Below are 25,039 nucleotides of genomic sequence, written 5' to 3'. Positions count from 1 at the left end.
TCCAGGGTCATCATGGTGGGTGTCCAGAGCCATCATGGTAGGTGTCTACGCTGCAGGCATGGTGGGTATCCAGGCTTATCATGGTGGGTGTCCAGGGGCATCATGGGGGTGTCCAGGGTCATCATGGGGGTGTCCAAGCTGCAGGCATGGTGGACACCCAGAACACATCAGGCAAGTGTCCAGGGGCAGTTGCAGAGACTGATCAAATGGTTTGCCATCCCTTCTGATGTCTACACTTCCCAAAAGTGGAGCCTTCCATCAGGGTGGTCCTCCTGTGACATCAAACAGCTCTTTCCCCAAGCCGAGCTCTGTTCAGGGCCCAAGCACATTTCCTCAGTGACAAAGAACACCATTTACGTTTCACTTATGGTTACTTTTCAAATGTCTCACTTGTGTTGTCCACGTCGCCATGGCCGTATTCATCTGGCGATGTCAATGGAGGAGAAATATTGCGAACATGGCACAGAGAGAGCCTGGGGTTGCACTCACACATTCACTGGGGACTAAATTATACCCTGGATGTCTGATTAGCCCCTAAGGAGAATCCATTACCCAGTCCTCCCCTTAACACGCGTCTAAGTGATACCTTCTGGGTTATTAACTCCTAGAAAGCATTTACAGGGCCAGGCATTTAAATAACGAAGGGAACAGTTACATGGCAGGAGCATGGGAACGATTTCCCTTCCACGGCATCTGACGAGTGACCATCAAAATTTAGGGTGCTCAAGCGTTGATTAAGGGCTGGATGATTCCGCAGCGGGCAAGGCGGGTGTGAGTGGTTCAGGATGGGGCTCCTTCGCGTGGTGGACAACAGCTCTGCTGTGTGGCCTCCTGAGTCTCGTGAACCGTGCTGGGGCCGGCGCTGTCTTGGAGGAGTGTCCCTCCGTAAGCACAAGGGGCTGTCCCCACACGTGCCCCTCGCTGCAGGGGAGGGAGGGACTGAGCTCTGGGCTGTCGTGGTGTCCCAGAAAAAGCCTGAGCCCCACGCTCTGTCTCTGCATTTGACCACCGCATCCCCATCAGCGTGACCCTCTGCCTTCTGGTGTCAGAAATGCAGTCGTGCGTCCCTGTGTGGAGGGGTCTGAGAGGGAGCCAGTAAGGACACATGGACCAAAGCACACCATGCAGCAGAGTGTCCTTGTGGCCTCCGTGAGGAGAGCTTTTGTGTGCACCTGCCCTGAGCGAGTGTGAAAGAGCCCCCTTGACTTGAAAGGCTCCCCTTGTTCTGAGGATGCCCCCTCCTCCGTGGCCTGAGCCGCCCCTTAATTCCTGGCTCCCGCCTCTGCATCCAGAGCCGAGGTGGAGAGGTGGGGTGGGGCGAGGAGGTGAGGCAGGTGAGGACGGGGCACTGGCCATGCCTCCCGGGGAGATGTGGACACCTGCGTGGCAGCAAAGGCTCTGGGAGGAGCGAGGCTCTGGGAGGAGAGAGGCTGCAGGATTTGCTTGGGGGCAGGGCTGGGGCGGGGATTCTTGGCCAAGTGTGAACAGCCTTGTCCTTTCCTCTTGCAGGGGCCACGTGGTCTGTTGGGGCCGAAGGGGCCCCCGGGCCCTCCTGGACCTCCGGTAAGGCCTGTCACCTCTGCACGTCTGTCCACTCTGACACTTGCCCAGGGCTAGTTGAGGTCAGCAGGGCCCTGATGCTCCCAGGCAGAAGGAGCCCTCCGGCACGTGTGGCTTTGCGGGTGGAGACACGGAGGCCAGCCGGCTGTGCGGCTCTCCCCTTCCTCATGCGGCATGTGCTGTTATTACCAGTCGCCAGGACGCCTCATGTCCTCCTTCTGGGAAGGTTCTGGGAGGAGGCAGCCCATGGGTCTGGTGGGGCCCTGTCCCGACGCGTGTATTCCCTGGGCCTGCCCCAGCCAGTGCCAGGGCCCGGCAGCTCCACTGAGCCCTGGCCGATTGAGCCTCTGGGGCTTTTTAGAATCGACCCTTGCCCCGTCCCCAGAGGGTGTGCCATCCTAAGACACGTGGCCAGGACACCAAGCTGAGTCGGATGGGATTTTCCCTGTGAGCATCGTGGACTCTTGAGCATTCTGTCTTGGTGTTTCTTTTCTTTCAATCTCATCCAGGGTGTGACGGGGATGGACGGCCAACCAGGCCCAAAAGGAAACGTGGTAAGTCTCCGGGGTCTGCCACCCAGCTGTTGCCAACAAAACGGAAGGGACTCCGAGGAGGAGGGCGCAGGCCCTGAGCCCTGGCCCCACCTGGAGCCGGCAGTGGGAGAGCTCGGGCTTGTTCCCGCCAGAGCCGGACCACAGCCACACAGGCGCGGAGGGAACTCGCCCTCTCCCCGCGCTGTGCCCTGGTGATGAGCATGCACCGTGAGCCAAGCCCACAAGAGATCGTTCTCACGGCTCTACCGCGAGACTTCAGCGCAATGTTTTGGGAATGTTCTGCCAAACAGAATACTTTCTGTTCCGTTCCTTTCGCGGGCTCCTTCCCGGCGGCTGTCTGGGTCGCTGGCAGAAACCACTGAGTGTTCCTCGCATCGGGGTCAGCGTGGAGAGCCTTGCAGGTGCCAAGGCCCGGGTCCCCCCTGCTGTGGGGCTACCTGCCTCCTCCTGCCTGGGCGTCGTCCTCTGACGCTGGTGTTGGGCGTGAGAGCAGACTGTTTCCCTGCCTGCCCTCCGGAGTTCCCATCAGTGCCCTTGCTTATGTCCCCTCTAGGGACCCCAGGGAGAGCCCGGCCCCCCGGGACAGCAGGGTAATCCAGGTGCCCAGGTAAGTGAGCAGCAATGGGCAGCGGGAGATGGGGGTCTCCGCTGGGGTGTGCTAGGCCCCGTGCTGCCTGTCCTGGCCAAAGGGACCTACAGCCTGGATGTGACCTAAACCCAGTCATGAGGGAGCGGGTGCCGGGGAAGGTGGACGGGTGGCAGGGAGGAGTTTGGAGCCAACTTCCTTGACCTTTCCTGCCCCGCTCCACCTCTCCTAGGGTCTTCCAGGCCCCCAGGGTGCCATCGGTCCTCCAGGGGAAAAGGTGAGTGGGCTGTGCAGGTGTAGGGACGGCCCCACCTGCCAGCAGGCTGTGTTTCTGCCCCTGGGAAGCTCATCCCGCCAGGGTCCAGGCCTCAGGAGTGCTGGTCACCCCCAGCCTGTGTGTGCCTCTGTCCTCCCCCAGACGCAGGGAAGCTCAGCTCACTCTGCATGGAGCAGATGAGCTCAGGGGAAGATCGGGGATCTTCGTCTTTCATTGATCATAAATTCACCATGCGTTCATTGTCTAGCTATGTAGAGGATTGCCAGATTTAGGAAGAAAACAGGGCACTCAGTTAAATTTGAATCTTTCTTGTTTGCCTGACATCCAAATTTAACTGGGCATCTTGTTTTGTTTTTGTTAAATCTGGCAACCCTGAGTGTATCCCGGGCACCTGCTGAGAGCTTGTGCTCAACCCCAGGTGCTTCACTTGGCTCAGAGCTGCCTCTAAGGTGTGGTCATCAGTACCTCAGATAGCCAGGCGGCACTGGGAACCCCGCCTCTCTGGACTTGGCGGGTGTGTTTTGTTCTGGTAGCAAAACCTGCAGGCCCAGGAAACAGCAGAGGGCGAGGGTCCTTGCGCCCTGGATGCTTCGGTTGCTGGAATCTTCCGTGCCTCTGAGCATCCCTTTCAACAAATGTTCTTTGAGCAGAAATGTTGAGAAGTGCCCTTGGGGGCAGGTGGAGGGTGGGGTAGCCTAGGGAAGAGGAGACCCCAGGGCTCATGGGGTCTCTGGTTTGTTCCAGGGTCCCCTGGGTAAACCAGGCCTCCCAGGAATGCCCGGTGCCGACGGACCCCCGGTGAGTACCCTGCCCGCCTCACCCCTTCACACACCGCCTGGCCCCTGGGGGGGTTCCTAGGGGTGGGGACCTGGCACCCAGGCCCGCAGCCGCCCCCCTCGCCCCTCGTTTCCTCTCTCCCACCTCCGCAAATGAAGACGATTGATTGCGAGCTTGCTTGCTCAGTAATTACTGGGCTTTGGACACACTTTTCCATAATGGGTTCCAATCAAGGGGTGGAGACTGCATGAATAGGAACATGAGTTATTTACTGGGGGCGCTGCTTCATGACCAGAGCCCAGCCTGCATTTTTAACGCCAAGGAGGAGGGTGGATTGGGCTCCAAGCTGGTCCCTGTGTCGCTGGTGTTTGAAGGGAAGGACAGCGAGTTTGCCGAGTGTATTTTTATCGATCACACACTGAGAAGGAGGGTATTCATGAGCGCGTTTGCTCTGTGTGAGCACAGCTGTGGAGCCAAATTAGATGGCGCCTAGAAATAGCGAGCCAGTGGCCCGTCCAATCCGAGGCTGGGCTGTCGGAGGGAGGGGCGGGGAGGTGACGCACGGTCGGTGTGTGTGAGTGCGTGTGGATTCATCTGCACCCACTGCCCTCTCTGCAAGTCGCTGGTGGGATTTGGGGATTTGGGTTTTTTTAAGAGGATTCAGGTGGTGCTGCATATACAGCCTGTTTCCACAGACAAGATTGGATGAATTACCTGTGTCAGACAGGGCGTATTTTATTGTTCTAATCAAGCCATTAAAAACTAAGCAAGAGCTCAATATGTTGACAGTTGATTGGTGACTGTTTAAGGCACAACCGTCTGCTTCCCTTTCCAAGGTGGAGCATGGCCCGGTCCAGGGCATCGCACGTCCGCCACCGCCCTGTCCTTCCCCGAGCTGGCGGCTAACCCGCCCCACCGCGCGAGAGCTGCCCTGGGCCTCCCGCGTCCTCCTGGGTCCACACGTCTGCGAGCGCGGACATAGCATGTTGCTCCTCTCCTTTAACTTACATTCACACTTAATTTCCTCTTCTGATTATAAAATAACACATCTTGTTATGGAAAATTAGCCAAGTAAATGAAATGACAACAAAGTTAAAACCACCTTGGGGCGCCTGGGTGGCTCAGTTGTTGGGCATCTGCCTTCGGCTCAGGTCATGTTCCCAGGGTCCTGGGATCGAGCCCCGCATCGGGCTCCTTGCTCTGCGGGGAGCCTGCTTTTCCCTCTCCCACTCCCCCTGCTTGTGTTCCCTCTCTTGCTGTGTCTCTCGCTGTCAAATAAATAAATAAAAAATCTTAAAAAAAAACCAAACAAACCACCTTGACGCCAACTTCAAGGCCCAACCCGTGACAGCAGAGAGGCTGGCGTCCTTACGTGCATCTTCCCCGTGCAGCTTGTGCAGCGGCCCCAGGGGAGAGGGTGCTGGGGGTGGGGCAGGCTGCAAACCCCCACCCCCGACCTGACTGCTTCCGCCGGGGAGACCCCCGCCCCGTCCCCACACTGACACCTCCTCCAGTGTTCTTCCCACCGTGGGGCCCATTGGCTGCATCTCTCTTCCCCCAACGAACACTCGAACCTGTAACAGGAACGCCCCGCGGACCCGGCTGAGTGTGGCCGGCCGCAGGTGCTTCACGTGGCAGACACCGCGGGGGCGACTGGTGCCGCAGCCCCAGCGAGCCGGCCGGTTGTCTCCCGTGAATCCGCAGGGATAGAGACCTTGACACACTCTTGTTACTGAGGCAGCGGGGCTGTTGATCATCCTTAAAGAGAGGGTTTTGTTTCTTCTTCCCTTGAGTTGGTTGGGTTTGGCTTCGGCTGCGGAAAGGAAGGTTGATTTAAAGCCCTTCAGAAGGAGGGAGTGTTTCGGGGCCGACACATACTGGAGCGCATGGTTAAATCATCCCGGAGAGCCCACGACGGGGAAACGGGGACGTGAATTATGGTTCGAAGGAATATTACGGAGCCAGTAAAAACCGACTTTCGGCGAGTATTCAGTGACATGAGAAAAGGCACACCGCGCAATATTAAATTAAAACCACACCATGCGATGCCAGTTTTGTGTTCCGGCGTGCGGAACGTGGATCAGAGGACCCGTAGCACAATTAGCCAGGGTTGCTGCAGGCGGTGAGGTTATGAGGGACCTCGTCTGTTTTGCCTCTTGCCTGATGGGCTACAGAGAACATACATTACTTTTTTAATCAGAAAAATATCAAATACACATAACTTAAGCTTTATTATTTTTCCATTACACATTATATGCTCGTTACAGAGTATTGCAAAAATGCAAACACACGGCAAAGGAGGGGAGACAGCCTGGCTTTTCCCTAGGGGAGAATCAATCTCTTATTTTGATGTATTTCCTTTCAATATTTTTCTGTTCTGACATTTTAATAAGTGTGCTTTGTGCTTCCCCCCATGTAGTTGCTCTCATTTTATAAACACAACTTAAAATGCACCTAAAGACATTTAGCCTCCATTCAAATAATGCTAATAATTACGATAATTGTGGACGCGTGTTGGCTGTTTGCTCCGTGCTGGGCGCAGTCCTGAGAGCTTGGCAAACCTGCTCTTTCCCTTCCCTGTAGCGATGCTGTGGGGCAGACACGTGATCATCTGCACCACGTGAGCGAGGACATTACCACGTGGAGGGCGAAACTTGCCCTCCGAGGGACCCATGTGGGCTCTGCCCCCAGCGTGTGTGTCACTTGGAGCCTGGGGCTCGAGCACCCCCAGATGGCCTCCCCGTGCCCCCGGGGTCCTTAATGGAAATATGCTGGAGTAAAATGCCCCCAAGAAGCCATGTGGCTGGGGGGCAGGATCCACTGCGACCCAGTCACCCCGAATCAGGACACCTTCTCCTCGGCACTGTTTGGGTCCAGCCCTGCCCCATGAGGCGCTGGCGCCGTGAGCCTTGTTTTGGGAAGGCAGCATGGTGGAAGGCGTGTCCCCCTTGGTCCAGAGCGGCAGGTGTGGTCTGTCTGGTGCCTGATTTCCCCCTAAGGCGGGCACCCCCAGACTCCCCATGCTCCGAGGCTCCCTAAGGGCACCCTGCCCTGCAGAGGAACTCCTGTAGCCCCCTGCTTGCCTGGCCCTCAGAGCAGGCTGTTTGCAACAGCGTTAAATCTGATTGTACAACTAATACAAATAAAGTGGAACACCCACAAATCATTTATTCAGAGAGATGAGATTTAGGTCCCCATAATGCTGCTGCGTTCTAGAAATGGAGTCCTCGATGCTTAGGACACTCAAGCTGAAAGAGCACCTAGTCCACCCTCTCCTTTGACACACGAGGAAGTGGAGGCCCAGAGAGAGCAAGTGACTTCCTCAAGGTCACACAGCGGGTGGGGGGTAACCGGGCCTAGAATCCAACGCTGCCCTGCCAGCATCCTCACCACACTACACGGCCTCTTTACTGGAATCCTTGGGGTATTTCCAGCAGTGAAGTGTTTCTCTTTCTGCTTTTATTTCTGGGCTTGCCTCATGAACTCAAAGGCATAAAACTAGTGACCGACCTCGGTTGGAAAGTCAGAGAGCTCGCATTTCTGAGAATGGGATTGGTTGGGGCTCAGGTAGACAGGGCAGTGACCAGGGGGGCCGTGACCATGTCTGCTGGGCGTTGGCTCTGAACGCATATCGTGGGATTAGGTCGTCCCCTTCAGCCTGCACCAGCTGGGAGGCTGGGAGGCAAACAGCCCGAAGACTTAGGGATGCACTGGGACCCCAGCCGAATGACAGGATGTGGTCTATGTCCCGGCACCAGCCTGCCCCCACCCCCATGTCTCCCAGCATGAGAGAGTGGGTCCTGCCAACAGCGTGGCACCTGCTGGTCCGGAGGCCAGCATGTCCAGACCCCTGGTCCCACTTCATCCCTCCTTGTTCGGCTCAGAATCCCTGATGCGAGGGCCCGAGGCCACGGTTCCGGCTCACCTGCTCTTGGAGGTGGGCTGGGCGTCAGTTAGGCTGGTGACATCCTCGGGTGCGGATCCTGCCCGTGGGCGTCCAAGCACATTCTCCTCCACGGCAGCTCGGGTTGTCGCTGGGCCTGCCACGGAGCCCACGTCACAGAGGGGGCAGCCGAGGGTCAGGGCTGAACGACTGGCTCGGGGCCACGCGGCTGGGAGTGACCTCCGCACTCAGCTGCCATCTGATGCCTTTGACTTCCAGCCTCTCTGGCTGAGGGTGTGGGGGAAGGAGATGGGGGGGCCCAGCTCCCCCTCCCACACGTGACAACAGCTGTGGGGGCGGCCACCGACTAACGCCTGCCTTCTCTCTCCTGACAGGGGCACCCCGGCAAAGAAGGCCCTCCGGGAGAGAAAGGAGGCCAGGTGGGTTCAGAGGGAATGAGCGGGGCGGCTGGGCCCTTCCTCGGGTGTCCGTGCCCAGGGGACCCAGCCGGGGGGGGCGGGGACCTCCACTCATCTAGGTCCCCGTGACCCCTCCCCACCCTTGGTTACTGCATATGGGGTGTGGCACTCCCATCATCTTGGCCACACAAGAGCTGAGTGGTAGTGAAGGTCCTGGGCCAGGGGCTCCGAGTGACCCTTCGCCATTGCTTGTTTGGGGTCCAGGACGTGGGGGTCTAAAGGTGGGATGGAGTCTCCAGGCAGTCTGAGACCCCAGGGACTTGCCTCCTGCCCTGTTTGTGGCCAAAGTCCACTTGTACTCCCTTCATTCTCCCGGCCCTCCCCGGGCCCACACCTGCTCAGTGAGCTGGGACAGTTGTCTTTGGCTGTCAATGGCTTCCCCTCCCAGATGGTCAGCCCTTGTTCCCTTGTCCCAGCCAGAAGCTGTCCCATGTCATCTGAGGTGCCTCTGCTGGGAGTAGGCTGCTTTCACGGCAGCCTGGCCCTCCCAAAGCATCAGAGCCTCCTCCCCATCTCACCGCCCCACCCCTACTCCCCACCTGCTGGGCTGAGGCCGCAGTTGGATTGGTCCCTTGTGTTCTCATCATGGGACACAGCCTGTACTTCTGCTTTCCTGGGGGGGCTGGGTCCCCTGGGAGCAGGTCCTGTGTATCTCCTGAGGAGCCTCTTCTGAGGGTCTGATCTGGGATGTCGTCTCTGCTCAGAGCAGGGGGAGTTTGCTGGTGGAAGGGAAGCTTTCTGGCTGTGCGGGGAGCACCCAGGCGGACACAGCCATGCCTGCCCACCTGAGACAGAGCTAATGGTCTTTCCCCTTTGGTTTCAGGGTCCACCTGGCCCCCAGGGCCCAATCGGCTATCCGGGTCCTCGAGGAGTCAAGGTGAGATTCTTGCTGCTTCACGGCTTCCTGGAGGTCAAGTTTGGGCTAGCAGGGCACGGCAGCCCTGGCCCTCCTGGGCTTGTGGGATCCTGGGACAGAGGTCCCGGGCAGGCGGGGGAGTGACCGTCGGGGGCCAGGAGGGGCTGATCCCGAGCAGGGGATGTCTCTGGCACGTCTGTGACAACCCAGCAGGACCGTGGCCGTCTGTCCATCTGTTGGGACGCTGCTCTCTTTGTCACCCAGAGCCCACTCCCTCCCAAGCCCTACAGGGACGCACACCTCAGCTGAGGTGAAGAGCCTGGCATGCAGGCTTCCGGGGCCTTTGCACGTCCGGAGAGAGAGCCCGTCCCCATGGATAACACCTAGGCAGACCGAGCGCCTCAGTGGCGGGGGGAGTTGGTGGGAGGTGTCCATTTATCCACAATTGCGTTTCTGCCACTGAAAGCCTCCTGGAACCTGGTTAAACGGGGCACAGAGCTCCGGAGCAATACCCAACGCATGGGCCCCGTCTGTTCCTCCAGAGCTAACCATGTTTGCTTTGAGTCGTGTAATGTAATCTCCAGTCATGCCAGCTCTCTGGACACGTCGGGCACGTTTATGTGGAGAGGGAGGTGCCCCGAGGGACGTGCGCTGGGCCGGGGGGTGGGGTGGTGGTGTTCTGCTTTCTCCGAGAACAACAAGGGCGTAGCGTCGGAAAGCTCTAGGTGATTCTGGGGCTTGGAGAAAGCTAATGGAGTCTTTCCTTCAAAATGATTTTAACCTGCTGTGAAGGGAAATACATACATATGTATACACACAGCGAGCTCAGCCTGAGCCTTCAGCACCAACACACCCATTGGCTCCTGCACCTGATCCGCATCGTTCCGGATGCGTAATGCTCCCCAGCATTCTTGTGCATCAGGAGTGTGTGGATGGCCTGCGGTGTGGAGGATGGAGAAGCCAAGACCTTAGGGCTCAGTCATGTGCCCCTAGTTAGCCTAACATCGGTGCCTCAGTCAGGACTCAGACCCAGACCTGCTTATTGTGAACCAAGGGCCCCGGGCGGGACCCCGAGGCGCCCAGCTACGTGTCCCAGGAATCGCGGGTTGCCGAGGGCCCGAGCCGCCGCGGGCAGACTTCCCCGGGGCCAGGAGCCCTAGGAGGGCCTGGTTTCTCCCCGAAGCAGGCTCTTACCAGCACGCCTAATGAGTCTTACTTACAAGGATGATTTTTTAGCAGAAATGCTGATGATGTGAGCTCCCGAATGTTTATTTTACAAATTCTTGTCGTAGAACAAAAGCATCTACCAGCTCCATACACAGCTAATTGCATAACGCTGTGTCTGTGTGCTGAAAGGTGTTTGCTTTAAAATGTTTATGGAGGATGCTCTTATCTTGTCTATCTGATTAAAATTCATTCATGCCACGAGTGATCCAGTTAGACTTGGAAGCGGAGAGTGGGAGGAAAAGCAAAGCTGAACGCTCTTTTCATTGGAGAAATAGATTCTCCTTCCCCGGGTTTTGGAAACTGTCAGTGGTGTTCACAGCCTGAGGGGCAGCAGGCCCCCAAGGGAGGTGACGGTGCCGGGCGGAGAGGTGGCCAGCTGTCACTGGTAGGGATGGCCAGCCCTCGGTAAGGGAGGCCTGGCTCTTCTCCACCAAGTCCTGCCTTCCTTCTGGGGAAGGGCCCCTCCGTGTGCTTTCATGTCCCCGAACTTCCTGAGGGCTATCTGTGTAGGCCTGACTGTCAGCAAAGTCACATCCACTGCTCAGCGAGTCTGCAGGAGCCGGGCCGGCTGGTGAAGACCCTAAATACAAACTCTCTCGAGGCGTTGGGCAAAGCCTTGTCCCTCTCTTGGCCCCTTTGTTTTCTGTCCCCCAGGACTGGCCCCCGGGGGCCACAGTGGATGCTGCCGTCCCGCGGTTCTCAACCAACCAGGGTGGATTTGTGCCCCCCCTGGGGGACATCGGGGGACATTTTTGACTGTCCCAACTTGGGGGATCCTACTGTCATCTGATCGCTAGAGGTCAGGGATGCTGCTCAAGACCGCTGCTCTGCCTGGGGCAGCCCCCGTGACGAAGTGACCCAGCCCCAAATGTCAGCAGTGCCGTGGCTCAGAGACCTGGTCTGTTTGTCCCCTGGGCCGCATTCCCCTGGCCTCGGACCTGGGTCGTGAAATGGTAGAAGTTTAGGTCTGGGAGGGGTGGGCAGGGGAAGCCCACCCACCAGCATGGCAAGAGGGAGGAAGCAGCTGCCACAGCCCCCAGGGCATCAGGGTTTCAGGGTAACCGTGCACCCCCTGCCCTGAGATGTCTGGCTGCCTGGGGCCGATAGAGCAGGGGTGCGTCTGGGTGGCAGATGGCCCCAGGGGAGGCCACGCCCCCCGGGCCAGTCCGAGCTCCGCATCTGGCTCCAGCTTTGCTTAGGGCCCCCTCCTCAGTCCCTGGGAAGAGGCGCAAACCGCACAGTCTGTGTGAAGTTCTTGCCACAAGAGGGCTGCTGGCCACCCGAGGGACATGGGAGGTGGCCCGGCTGCCCTGGCGGCAGCCTCAGCTGGAACCAGATGGGGGCCTGGCCTCTCTCTGGGGTCCTGCGGGCAGCAGGCCTCTGGAGTCGGCGGTCAGTTCTGCTCCCTGCTCGGAGGGCGCAGGCGGAGGCCACCTAACTCCGTTCCACGGATGGCTTTACCTGGCCTGGGGACGGCGCTGGCGCAGGGGGTGGGGGGGTGTCAGAGGGAAGAGGACATGTCCTCCCTCCTTACAGTTCTTGTTTGGCACAGAGATGAGGTACGTCCTGAGCTGATTATTGTCAGCAGTGCTGTTATTATTATTAATTGGTAATTAGCATGATTATACCTATGATCATGTGTTAATAGTACAGAATGACAGGAGCGCATTACTATTGGTAATTGAGCAGACATTGTGTGCTGGGGCACGTCCTGGGGGCTTGTCCGGCGTTCCCCTCCCACCAGCAGTAACAGGGTAATGCTTGTCTTCACCCCAACTTTCCAAATGAGGAAACTGAGACACCAGGCACCTGGGACGAGTCAGAGGCCACCGAGCCGGGGCCGGGACCTGATTCCAGAGCACATGCCGAGGCCTCGCGTCCCACCTGCTCCCCAGACCTCAGAGAGGCAGATGTTTCTGGATGAGGGTGGGATGTCAGTGGAGGCCATCTGGGAATCACTGGCACGGGGGGCCTCGCGTGGGTGCGAGGATGGGAGGTGTTTCTGGGAGCCCACGGAGCCCTTCCTTTGAGACTGGGAGCACGAAGGAGCTTGCCTGGGTTGGGGCGGCTGAGCCCTCACCCTCCTTGGTACTGGGGGCGTAGACCCTTTCTTTTTGAGAGCTCTGGAGAGGCTTTGACTCACTCCCTTCCCTTTGTGTTTGCACAGGGGGCAGATGGCATCCGTGGTCTGAAGGGCACCAAGGGCGAGAAGGTGAGTGCCCCTTCCTTCCTGCCGTGGCCGCCTGGCGCACGCAGCCCAGAGCGGGGTTCGGGCGGGTGGCTCCACTGTGACAGTGCCCGACGCAGCTGAGACTGCTGTGGCCTCTGAGCGGCAGGGACTGGACGCACCCTGAGGGCCAGACTGTTTGCAAAAGGAAAACCCAGTCGAAGAGGATAGGCTATGGGTGTCCCTCCTGGCGGGGCTGAGGGGCTGGGGCTTTGCACCCCTGCCCAAGGCCATGGCTCTGGCCCAGCACACAGCCCGCCCCTCACCTGCAGAGGCCATGGATGCCCCACGCCCCACTCCTGCCTCACAGGGGGAGGGGCAGCCCCTCATGCTGCAGCGGAGCCGGGAGCGGAGGGAAAGCAGTGCCCCCATGGCCTCCGGCTGCTCCAGGCATGGGTCCTCCCCTGCGGCACCTGCCAGTCCTGAGGTGGCTCATCACGTGGCTGCCCTGGACGGGGATGGCAGGGAAGCCGGACCCTCCATGCTGTGCGTTTGCTCAGCCGGCTGCCTGGTGGAAGGCGCGGACACAGATGGGCTGCCTCAGTTCCCTCTGGGGAGCAGCCAGGGCAAGGCAGACCTCTGAGCCCTTGTTCTGGGGCATCTGAAGCGTAGGGATGGAGGGCCGGTGGGTCAGGGCCATGCACTCTCCCTGCAGGGCAGACCATGTCCCCTCCAGCAGGTCCCATCTCCCCAAATTCCTGTGTCCTGTTGGAGGGGCTGCTCAGAGCCCCCAGAGCGCCACGTTTGTCTTGTCACTTTTGTCCTTTAGCTAGAGACAGGGCTGCTTGAGAGAATGTGGGTTGGATGGCATGGGGCAGGCCTCTTCTCCCAGAGGGTCCCTGCGCTGTCCCTGAGTCAGTTCTGGGGTGGGAAGGGGGTGAGGAACCACCTCCCGGAATCGTGGCACCCTTTGAGCTGCTGCGGATGAGTCCCTGGCACTTAACCGAGTCACGGCGGCCTGGGGAGGGACGAGTTCTCGCCCCGTCCCAGAAAGCTGCCTCCCTCTGGGTATGAGCCCCTGGCCAGCCTGGGTGTTGAGGACCAGGCCCTGGATGGGCGAATGAGATCAGGATGCAGGGCCTGGACCCTGGGAGAGAAGGGCAAGCCAGGTGGCCCTGGGCAAACCACCTGAGGGTCTCTGAGGGTGTCTCCGTGGGGACTCGAGTGGACAGCAGGCCATTGACATGTGTGAATCCCCAAATTCACAACTAGCAGGAACGTGTCCCACTGGCCCAGAAAACGCAGGACTGTGTCACTGAGGCCTGGGCCCACGGCAGGCCTGCCCGAGCCCCAGGCCCTTCCCTCGCCTACAGCTCTCACGGGTCCTGGCTTCTGTGGGGCCTCTTCCCTGCAGCCCCCCTCCGGTGCTCGCTGGTCAGCGGTTACTGGGCCCCGGCGATGCCCGGACCGGATGCAGCTGTGGGCGCAGGGGCCAGTTATGCCCAGCTGTGCAGGGGGCGCTGGGCCGCGGATCGTGAGCTTGGCCCCACGACCGCGGAGGGTTAGTGGGATGCCCTTCACGAGGGATGGCTCGTGCACTCAGAAGCCCCCCCCCCGGCCCGGCCCATGCTTGCTGGGGGCCTTGTGCTGAGTGTTGGGGACAGGCCATCCGGGAGGTGGGCTCTTTCACGCAGCCCAGGCATTGTCTTGTTCCTTTTCAGGGTGAAGATGGTTTTCCTGGGTTTAAAGGAGACATGGGCATCAAGGGTGATCGGGTGAGTGTTTTGGGGGTGTCGGGGCAGGGGGTGGTGTCGGGGCCATGGGGAGGTGCCAGGGGCGGGGCTGGGGTTTTTGGGGCCACAGGACAGCTTCTCCTTCGGTGAAGCCTCTGTGGGGGTCCTGGCCCTCAGGCGGGGACAGCTGGGGGCCCAGGGGCCTGGCTCTGTGCATGCCCCCCCCCACTGGCCCCTCATTTCTGGTTCAGAGCCCTGGCGGCTCTCTTCTGGTATTAACCCCCCGTTATTGGGGTCACCTGTGGTCATCTGGCCCCTGTGCCCTATGTCCTCACCCTGCACAGTGGCTCGGTGGAGACTTGTCATGTTTCGGCCGACACTCGAGACAGCAGAGCAGTTCCTTTGTCTCAGAAGGGTGGGGGCGTGGTGGGGGGCAGAGGGGAAGGGGCTGCAGACATGCCCTCTGACCAGGGAGGGCCGGGGTCCCTGCCCACCCCCACACAGCATCTCGGTCTGCCAAGCATTCTTGCGTGTTTTTAGGACCCTGAGCAGCTCCTGTGTTCTGTAACCTCATCCTGGCCTAGCAGAAGCTGCAGCAAACCCATTCTTTTTAATGAATAATTCACCTCCACTCCAGAGGAAGCCAGTCGGTGCTGGGGGAGGAGGGGGCTTGCTCACATGGCAGGCGCCCAGCAGAAAGCCACCGGCTGCGTTTTCATCTAAATGAGGAGAGGGTGGTGCAGATGACGCGGGAGGAAGTGTCCGGGGAGCGGGCGGCTGCCACACCGCGGTGCGGGCACTTTGAAGGTTCCCTCCAGCTTCAGAGTGAGCCCAAGCCTGGGCAGCAGGGAGCCAGGTGCCTGGGCCGCCCGGTGGGCACGGCCACGGTGGCAGCCAGACACACACCTGGACGACGGCTGTCAGCAGACACAGGGCTGTCACGCGGCTGCCGAAATTACTCCCTGACAAGCCGGGACTGCAGGTGCCTCTTCAGAACACGCCAGGGCGTGAGAGTCCCACACGCTTGGCGCGGTGTCCCAACCTCCAAAGGCAGAAGCAATCTTGGTTTCTATCAAAGGAGGAGGAATAAAAGAGAAAGATGCGTTTCACAGTTATGTCCCAGTTATGTTCCTGCTAAACACAGCCGTTCTAGAACTTTCTCCATGGTGACAGGACTCCGACTCCCCACATCGGAGGGGCCTCTCTGTTTGGCTGGTCAAAGTGCTTTTTATTCTGTCTCTAACGCTGCAGTAGCCTGCATTTGGGGCCCATATTACGAGGATGCATTTTCAAAAGAGATTGCACTAAAGACGATAGGCAGGCACATGCCAGGCTCCGAGAGCGGGCCCGCTGTTGGAATTAGGTGAGGGTGGGACTGGGAGCCGGGACCCCTCCTCAGCCAAGGAGCTGGAGGCATTGGTCTTAATTTCCCCCCGAGAGAAATTTCCACCCGGCACTGGGCATTTTCTACGTGCTCAGTAAATGTGTGAAGGACTCTTTTGTTGATGGAGAAAAACACTTGTTAGGAACTGAGGGACCTGGGCCTGCAGACACACTGGGCCTTACAAATAGGGGAGCTATTGGTCTTCATCCGCGCGGTGCGCATTTTTGTTGTGGGTGGTACAGCTGCCCCACGGCTGCTCCTGGGAGCCAGCGATCAGAGGGAGACTCAGCACTGGGCAAAGAGCCAGGGTGGGCGCTCAGCCGGGGTGCTGCTATTGACCTCAGCAAGCCCCCAGACCCTCGCGCTTGTCTGGGCCCAGGCCTCCCCATCCATACCGTGGGCAAGTTGGGTGGGGCAGTATGGGGACCCTGTCATCTCTGGGACATGTGCCATGGTCTTCTGTGTGCCAGCCATGCCCAGACAGCTGCCCAGCCAGGGGCTGTGGTCTGTCCCTCTGCCTCCTGGGCCTTCAAGGGAAAAAGCAGGCCCCTGCACATTGCTATTCTGCTGTATTTGGGGAAGTAGTGATTCAGAGCTCCCGTGTTAACCGGTTATCTCACCCGGGAGGGGCTCGTTTGGAGAAGGGAACTGGGAAGCAGAAGCATGTGGCATTGAGAAGAGAGCCACCCACCTCTGTGCAGAGGGACGGCGTGGCCGTTCAGCAGAGCCCTGTAGCTTGCTGCACGCTGCTCTGGTCTTGTCCGACCCAAACACCTTCCATCTGCTTGAGCCGCCTGCTGGGCTGAGCGGGCTGAGCGGCTCCTACAGCCCCGTCTTACACGGGACCTGGACTCTCAGACCCAGAAGGGCCGTGGGAGTCGTGTGGTGGGGGATGAGACTGGGGGTTCTCCCTCACCTTCTCTTTTCTGACTTGCAGGGGGAAATCGGCCCCCCTGGTCCTAGAGGAGAGGATGGCCCCGAAGGCCCGAAGGGTCGTGGAGGTCCGAATGGCGACCCTGGTCCTCTGGGACCCCCTGGGGAGAAGGTATGTGACTTGGGATGCTCCCACCATCCCCCGGGGACAGGCCCTCCTGATGGCCTTGGCTGTCCAGCCTGTAACTCCGCCAGGCTGAGGCCCCCAGATGGGGATGGGCGTGATCTGACCAACCTCCCCAAGGGATTTATCTGTTGACAGGTCCATCCTTTTCTCGTCCTGAGCTGGGTCTTTCTGAGCACTTTGCCAGCATCCTGGGAGAGCTCCTTCCTCCAGAGGTTCCCAGAGCTTGGGTTGTGAGCCCCAGCAACCCCGGCTTCGTCTTTCATGTGGGGACTCCTGCAGCTGTCCTTACCGCTGCCCTTCGGGGCTGCCCCACCCTCCCCCTCGGCCCTGGCACAGGAGTGGGCTCTCAGAGTGCCCCAGACATCCGCCCTGTCTTTCCCCAAGGCTAGGACTCTTTTATAAAAGGGTTAAACAGAATCTCAAAGATAAAGGGTTCCTTTTATGGAAGATTGGTCTCCAGTTGCTTTTGCTTTAGCCATGCTGTCTTCTCTACTTGTGGGGACTTTGCTTTTAGTTAGGGCAGGATTTTCGGGAGACACCATCCCAGGGGGCAGGCAGGGGTCTCTCCAAGTCCTTCGGTCTTTGGAAACCGCATCCTGCTCCGGCCCCTGCTGACACATGCCGGCTTTCCCCGCTCAGAGAAAATGGATTGAGAAATACGGTGCTGGCCAGATAACGCAACTCCTTCTTTCTCCCCAGGGAAAACTCGGAGTGCCGGGATTACCGGGTTACCCAGGAAGACAAGGGCCCAAGGTAATCTATGAGCATGTCAGGTGTTCTCAGGGCTCCTGCTTGCCCTGCCCCCTCTCGCCCGGTCACCGTTCCTGGGGAGGCTACTCTGTCCCCCCCACCCCAAGTTCTGCCCTGTTCACAGCCTTCTGCATTAGTCTGGCCGAGTTGGAAGGAGGTGCTGGGACCGTTAGTTGAGCCTTTCAGAGAATGGGGCAAAGGCAGCCGGAGCTGAGGGCTGCACGCGGGGTCCCCAGTGCCTGTGCCTGCTGCTTTCTCTACACCGAGCGCTGTGCAGGCTCGCTCACCTCTGCTTCACCCTGGAGATTGGAAGGTTATTTGCTTGTAACTGAGTGTCAAAGAGAGATGAAACCTTCCTTATATGAAAATCATGTTCTGCTTTAAGTGAAACAGCTCCTCGAGGCTTTGGAAATCATTTAAAACATTGTTTTTTTTCAAATCTCAGCTTTTATTATTCATGGTTCTTCCTTAAAAAATAACCAGCCGCCTGCACTGGAGACATAATTAGTGGTGGAGGAGAGCCCCTGTCTCCCCAGGTTTGCATCTGTGTTGTCCTACTTCCCGGGGCTTCAGTGCCTCTCCAGACTTCCAGGCTCAGTCTCATTAAGGGGAAGGGCCCTGGGGGCTGGCTGCCCTGCTGGGTATCCCATTCTGACTCAGGAAAGAGCAGTCCTTCCGTGGAAGGAGCCGCACCTCATCTGCAGGGAGACAGTTTGCTGTGAAGCAGGAATTTGTTTCGTGTCCGAAAGTGGCACGCTGGACGTGGCTGTCATGTGGTGCCCACCGCGTCTTGGAGGAAGAGGGGCTGATGGACAGATTTTCTCTCCTGAAGTACATGTCCCTCGGGGGGCAGAGTCGAGAGAAGTTTGGGGGTGTGTGGATCAAGTTCAGGCAGTGTCCTTGGAAGGCAAGGGTAGAACTTAGAAGCCGCCTGGCTGGTTTGGAAGTCCTTGGGAGTGACTGGATGCAGCCACTGAGCTCTGTGGGACCTGAAGCCAGGTATCTGTGACAGTCTCCAGCCCGGATTGGTAGGTGGACATAGGGGTCGGTGGGCCACGCTCAGCTCCTGTGAAAAGTGCAAGGTTTGGACATTTGTGAGCTTTTCCTGGTCTAAGCACACATTCGGGTCAGGATTTTGAGCCACGTGGAGAGTAGGGGCCCACTGAAGATAGTCACCACCTCCCGTGTATGTGAGGGGTGGGGGGGCGCCTTCATGTCACGGGAAGCTCACCCGGTAGGTGTCTGGATATTCGCCACATCAAAGTCCTGAGTTCATCTTTTGTCTACATGCCCCTTGTAGGTCTCTAGAAAGAAATAGCTGTTAGTTGCTACAGCCAGTGCATAAATTTGCATTGATTTCTGACTTTATAAGCTGCCATGCTTTATTTAGAGGTACTCTGGGAAGATGACAAAACATGACAACAAGGCACAGTAAACAAAATATCATAAACGTGAGATTCACACGTCATCTCCAGTTCATCTCAGGAGTCTGTGCGCCCTGTTCTTCCCAAATACCAGTGTTTTGAAGACCTGGGTGTAGAGAAAGGGAGAAAAGAGAAGCATGGTTAAGACAGCTTTGGTTTTTAGATTTGGACTCTAATGATGCTCAGGAAATATTTATTGAGATGCTCAGGAAATATTTATTGAGTGGGCGGGTGATGGATGGATGATGGGTGGATGGATGAGTGGATGGGTGAATGGATGGATGGATGATGTATGTATGGGTAGACAGATTGGTGGATAGTTAGATGGGTGGATGGATAGCTGGGGGGATGGATGGACAGGTGGGTGGATGAGTGGATGGATGGTTGGATGGATGGGTGGATGGATGGATTTGTGGGTGGATGGATGAATAGGTGGATGGATGGGTGAGTGGGTGAATGGATGGATGGATGAGGGGATGTGTGGGTAGGTGGATGGATGGATGGATGGATGGATAGATGAGTGGATGAGTAGGTGAGTGGTGGATGGATGGTTGGATGGATGAGTAAATGGATAGATGGATGAGTGGATGGGTGGGTGAGTGGATGGGTGGGTAAGTGGATGGATGGATGGACAGGAGACAGAAAGACAGATGGATGGGTGAATGAGTGGATGGGTGGATGGATGGGTGGGTGAGTGGATGGGCGAATGGATGGGTGGATGGATGGATGGATGGATGGGTGGGTGGATGAATGAATGGATGGAAGGATGGATGGATGAATGGATAGATGGATAGATGAATGTGTGGATGGATGGGTGGGTTGGAGGTGGGTAGAGTTTGTGTTGGGGCTGTTCAGCCTGGCACATGCAGCCTGGCTCATCCTCTGGCCCAGCTCTCATGCTTCTTCATTAATTACCTCTCTTTCAGGGTTCTATTGGATTTCCTGGCTTTCCTGGTGCCAACGGCGAGAAGGGTGGCAGGGTAAGGCTAGCCTGACCTCTGATCCGGTGGCTTGTTCTGCTGCCTGGGTATTTAATGGGTATATTTTCTAGTACGTCTTGTTTATTTTTACCCACTTTGCTGCCAGAACTGCTTTCCAGACAGCTGACCTTAAGCTCGTGGCCTTCGGCTCCAAGCCCCAGAGGCTCTTCCTGCACATGGGGCTGGGTGGTGGTGGGGTAGGAAGGGCAGCAGGAGAGGAAAGCATGTGGGGGGAATAGAGCTTTCTAATAAACACTCCAACACTCCTCCAGTCATTAGTGAAACCCGGATTCTTCCCTTTCCACCCAAGTGATTTTTCCTCCAGGCTAAGTTTAAAAGGAAGGGAAGGAGAAAAAGGAATTTCCTCCTTCTTTGTATGTCACCCACTGGGCTGATCCAAATTCAGGAAGCTCCTCCCCCTCGTTACTCCCCGGCTGCCGTAGTCACAGGGCAGCTACCCAGTGCGGTGCGCCGTGGTCCCCTCTGTCGTCAGCGTGAACTTCGGCGTTCTGAGGGGCTGGCGGGGGGAAGCCATGCCCCCCCCCACCCCCCTGCACCATCCTGACTCCCTGCTGGCCCAGGCCTTCCCGCAGGGAGCTTGCATGATGCAGCCTGATTGCTGCCCTCGGGACACAGGATCCACAGGCGTGTGGGGACAGAGGGGCCGGTCGGTGAGATGTGTGCGGACAACGCCTTGGGGGGAACCCCAGGCCTCAGAAGGACTGCAGCTTTTGCATGTCCTGGGACAGCCCCCCACCCCCACACTGGAGTTCCTGGCACAGGTGGAGGCCTCCACCTCCTCGGAGCACCTGCTCCAAACTGTCCCACTGTGTTTGAGCGGAGACCGTGAGCTCTCCTGAAAATAGAGAGAGACGTCAAGGCAGCCGAACCCGTGTAAACAAACGTGTCTGCCCGATTCACAAGAAAAGGGAACAAGGGACCGCTCTCGGTGCAAGCCCAGCGCGAACACAGGGGCACTGTTGTCATCTGGGTCTGGGTCTGGATCTGTCTCTCTGCTGTGTATCGGCACGTAGATCCTGTCTGTGTCTGGATCTACATCTGCGTGTGTCTCTCTCTGTGTGGCTCTTCCCTGTCTGTCTGTCCGTGTATCCCTCATCTACCCACCTCCCTACCTGTCTGTGTATCTGCTTCTTCCTTTTAGGGAGAGTCTGACAGATGTCTTTGGGGAAGGCTGTCCTCTGGAATACTCACAGAGGGCACTAGGAAGCGTGGGGTGACAAGGGGATGGTTCCTGTGCTGGAGGAGGCCTCATGACCTTTGACACCACCCTGCAGTGAGACTCTCCAAGGGGGTCATGACATTCAGCATTCGGTCTTGTGATTTGACCACAACCCATGTCCATGTGATTTGACCACAACCCCTGAGGGGCTGGGTCTTGTGGAGCTGTGGAGGCCCGGCCGGCGACCTGGGGCTGCACTCTGGTCCAAGCCCCACTGCCCTCTCCCTGCCCCTCGAGCTGCTCAGCCTCCCACCCCTGGGCTCAGAAGGCCGGATGGATGCCAGGGTCCCCTCCCCCCGCCGAGCCCCCAAGGGCCACTGTCCTCATGCGTCAGTGCCATGGGTCTCCGGGGACACAGAGGAAACTGAGGTGTTTGGAGAGCAGGGCAGTGTGGGGCCAGGGGCTTGCTCTGGTGAGCTCATGGTTCCCAGGCCCTGAAGCATGGACGCCCCGAGGAAACCATCTACGCTGGGAATTTCCAGGGATTTTGCAGCTTGTGTGTGGGGATATCTGTATTCGGTGGCCACCGCGGTGGGGGCGGGCCCGGATGACAAAGATGTGAACTTTGACAAAAGGGAATGGCTCGGGCCACGACCAAACCGGACCGGCCAGCACGTCCACTCATCGTGGGAGAGAAATAGTCCCTGTGCCCCTCCTGGGGGCTGGGGACACAGGGGCAAGTAGAGGACATGGCATCTGGAGGAACACAGCCGAATCTGTCCCTGGGAAGTGTCCGAGACGGCACTGCGCACAAGCGAACCAGCGTCCTGCGCGGTTTTATATGCACGTCCTGGCAGAGACCCGCACCGTTCGCTGCTCGGCTCATGGGCTCCCCATGCCCTAGTCCCCACAGGCGGCGGAGGACCCATGTTCCTGCAGGGAGAGGAGCCCTGATTACGCACGTCCACGGGGCGCCTCCTCCAGAGAGAGATGTCTGTATTCTGGAACTTTCCCCAGGGAAGGAAGGAGGCATTGTCTTCCAGGGGCAGTGACCTTCCCCGTGCCCTTGTGGTTTTCAACCCTCCAGGGGCTGTGGCAGTCCGGCTGGTCACCGCCCCTTTAAACCAACTTGTGGGGTTGTTCTTGGTATCCCGTCACCGTGTCCATCCATCCATCCGTTCAAACAGCAATCATGGAGCACCTCCCCTGCCCCCGTGTCCCAGGTCCTCTTGGAGCCCTGAGGATACAGCAGGAGAAGCCCAGGTCCCTGCCCTGTGGACCTTGCCTTCTAGAGGTGGGGGCAGTGGGCAAATCTGTAAGTAAAGTGGATGGCGTGGCAGATGGCAGTGTGTGCTAGGAGCAAAACAGAGCAGGATGGGCAGGGAGGGGTCACTGCGGAGGTAGGCAGGGGTCAGGGACGGACAGATGCCCGAGAGGAGCGGGCCTGAGTGGGGGGCAGAGCGGGGCTCAGGGCCAGGGGCTGTCCCAGGGATGAGAGGATGGTGAGCAGGTGGAGGAGATGAGAAGGGGTGGTATCCCCGGGATTCAAAGCCACCCCGTGGAGCACGGTGCGATCTTGCCACTTGACTGACGATCTTGCTGCTTGACTGATGGCGCTGGCTGCTTTTAAAACGTCCTCCCTGAGAGTCCCAGATGGAAATCATCGAGATTCGGACGAGAGCCGTGGGGAAGGTGGTGAGAAGCAGAAGTTCCTGGTGCTGGTGGTGGAGCCTATTCCTCCCCGATCCTGAGCCATCTGCTGACCAGGAGGGCGGCTCTGCGGGGCTGGTGGCCGAGGGGGACCAGAGTCCTGAGACGCCACCTGCGTTTGGCTTCTCGGCTCGAACAGGGCTGTTTCTGGGGCTGCCTGTGTCTCCCCGGCGAGGACGTGAGGACAGGCGCTCACAGGCAAGCCACAGAGGAGCCTGTGGATGGGGCACTTTCTGTCCACCAGCGTCCATGCCTCTCTGTCTTGGCTTAGTTTACAAAGAAGACCCGGGAGGCCCGGGTGCGCCACGGCTGGGACTCCCCTGCTGTCTGCTCCGGGGTGGGTCATCTCTGCGGGACGAGAGCGGGCTGGGGCCGAGGGTGGGGGTTTGGGTGGAAGCTGGGGCACACCCACAAACATCAAGCAGCATCCAGGGCCGGCCCCGGCGTCCACACTGGTGAAAGTCTACCGTTGGAAGAAAGCAAATGCTTCATTAGTTTTTGTATGCAAACATTTATTTGAAGCCAAAGGATATTGCCGTATAATTAAAGCAGGGAAACCAGAGTGCATTGTTAAAATGCAACATAATTATCCCATCATACATTCATTTCAAGATGGGAGGCTGCAGAAAGCGGTTTTCATCTTGGCAGCAAACAAGCAAGAGATGGTGAGAGGCGGCATGTCAGGTGGCCGGCCTTTAGCAACACAGCTCTGTCTTCGGTGTTATCTTTAGAAAGTGGGATAAGATTCTGGAAAATCAGTCGAGAGGCGGTGGCGACACCGGGGTGGCGTTCAGCCTGCCGCTTCCACACGCCGTAGGTAAACTGTGTTTACCAGCTATCAGAGCTTTGCTTCGGAGAGAAAAAAAAAAATGCAGCGCATCTGTTTTCCTTGGTTTGGAAAATGCAAAACAACGACGACAAGAAAAAGGAGTCCAAATTCTATTAGAAGAGAAGCAAATGACTTTGGGTATATGATTTATATATTGAGTTGCAAGTTTGCTTGTCTGCGGAGTCTGTTGAAAATTTAATGGCTAATATTCTTAACTGTAGCAAAAGTAAATTATGTATGAAAGGGGTTGACGTTCTTCTCTTCTCTTGCAATAATGACCCCCCCACCCCACCCCCGCCGCTGGGAGAGCGAGATGGAGAGAGAGAGGGAGAGGGCGGGTGGGCGAGCGGAGGGGGCATCTATACTTGCAGAAAGGAAACCAGATAGCGGTGGTAAACATCCATCAGGCTGCTGGAAGAAAATTGGATTTCTGCAGGCCTGAGTGGGAATACAAAGCTCTGTGTATTGAATGTGCAGTGAGTGCCTCGGCCTGAAAACTCTCCTGTAGAAGCAGAGATAAGGAGACAGGGTCTTCCTCGCTTCTGTCTTTGAGCGCTCTCCCCATAACCCAGGAGACGGCCAGCGCCCAGGCCATGGCACGTGTCTCGAGTGACTGACCAGCCCCTTCTCTGGTTCTAGGGCACGCCTGGGAAGCCGGGACCACGGGGTCAACGAGGCCCGACGGTAACCACCTCAGGGTTTCCAGGAGAGGGAGCGCTCGGTGGGAGGGGGAGGGAGGTCTCGAGGGCTGGGATGATTCGAGCTCACCTTTCCTCTTTCCTGCCTGCGCAGGGTCCGCGGGGTGAACGAGGCCCCCGGGGCATCACTGGGAAGCCTGGCCCCAAGGTAGGTTTTCAGTGTTTTCTGGGGTGCCTGCCATGCTACCCACAATCATGCACCTGTGGGTCATCATGGCCTTTTCATTTGGAGAAACAAAAAAAAAAAAAAAAAAAAGAAAGAAAGACATTTCCTTGAGAAGGAGCTGGTCTAACAGCACTCGGACAGGTCAGGTTGAATGGAATCATGTGCCTTGACCCCGAGAGCAGAGGCAGGAAGGGCCCCCAACACTGGAACCTCCGAGACGGCAGCCTCAGGCCCTAGGAGGCTGGGTGCACCGGGCTTCGCACAAATGCCAAACCATCTGGGTACCCCACCATCCAGTTCTGGTAGGGAGGCCCTATTTCTTTTCTTGAAGAATGTTTGGAAGCTATAGAGAGAGCTTTGCCAGAAATTGAAAGAAAGTTCTTCTGCCTCAGGAGAGGACCTGAGCCTGTCTCACACGTCCCCACTTCCCGCCAAGGGCACTGTCGCCAACTCCCCCGATTCTCCGTATAGAAACGCACGGCCGCCCAGCAGGCCCTCCCTGTCCCGCCGGGTCGCCGTTCCCAAGTGCGTTCCCACCGGGGCCGGGGGCCTTCTGGTTGGCGGGGTGCAGAGCCGGCCCGCCCCCAGGCTAACTGGATGTGCCCACCAGAGGCCACCGTGCATTCTTCTGCAATGAGCGCGTTCCCAAGAGCAGCAGTGCTATGGATAATAATAAAGCCCTTCTTGCTCTGTCCCTCCCTCCCTAGGGCAACTCTGGAGGCGATGGCCCGGCCGGCCCACCGGGTGAACGGGTGAGCA

General features: G+C 58.1%; 1 protein-coding gene across 2 annotated transcripts in view; it reads left to right on the top strand.

The window, feature by feature from the left end:
* Window positions 1–25,039, top strand: part of COL5A1 (collagen type V alpha 1 chain) — a 148,907-nt gene that overhangs the window by 86,471 nt on the left and 37,397 nt on the right. For both annotated transcript variants that reach the window (XM_035015484.1, XM_035015483.1), the window contains exons 21-35: window positions 1,510–1,563; window positions 2,070–2,114; window positions 2,668–2,721; window positions 2,933–2,977; window positions 3,722–3,775; window positions 8,033–8,077; window positions 8,940–8,993; window positions 12,367–12,411; window positions 14,088–14,141; window positions 16,421–16,528; window positions 17,243–17,296; window positions 19,644–19,697; window positions 24,056–24,100; window positions 24,209–24,262; window positions 24,988–25,032. In XM_035015484.1, coding sequence (XP_034871375.1) covers window positions 1,510–1,563; window positions 2,070–2,114; window positions 2,668–2,721; window positions 2,933–2,977; window positions 3,722–3,775; window positions 8,033–8,077; window positions 8,940–8,993; window positions 12,367–12,411; window positions 14,088–14,141; window positions 16,421–16,528; window positions 17,243–17,296; window positions 19,644–19,697; window positions 24,056–24,100; window positions 24,209–24,262; window positions 24,988–25,032 — 810 coding nt within the window. The remainder of the gene's footprint in view (window positions 1–1,509; window positions 1,564–2,069; window positions 2,115–2,667; window positions 2,722–2,932; window positions 2,978–3,721; window positions 3,776–8,032; window positions 8,078–8,939; window positions 8,994–12,366; window positions 12,412–14,087; window positions 14,142–16,420; window positions 16,529–17,242; window positions 17,297–19,643; window positions 19,698–24,055; window positions 24,101–24,208; window positions 24,263–24,987; window positions 25,033–25,039) is intronic.

This window comes from Mirounga leonina, unplaced genomic scaffold, assembly GCF_011800145.1.
Source record: "Mirounga leonina isolate KUSES-001 unplaced genomic scaffold, KU_Mleo_1.0 Mir_170, whole genome shotgun sequence".
Lineage (NCBI taxonomy): Eukaryota > Metazoa > Chordata > Mammalia > Carnivora > Phocidae > Mirounga > Mirounga leonina.
The sequence above is the reverse complement of the archived record's forward strand: the minus strand, read 5'-3'. Positions and strand labels throughout refer to the sequence as shown.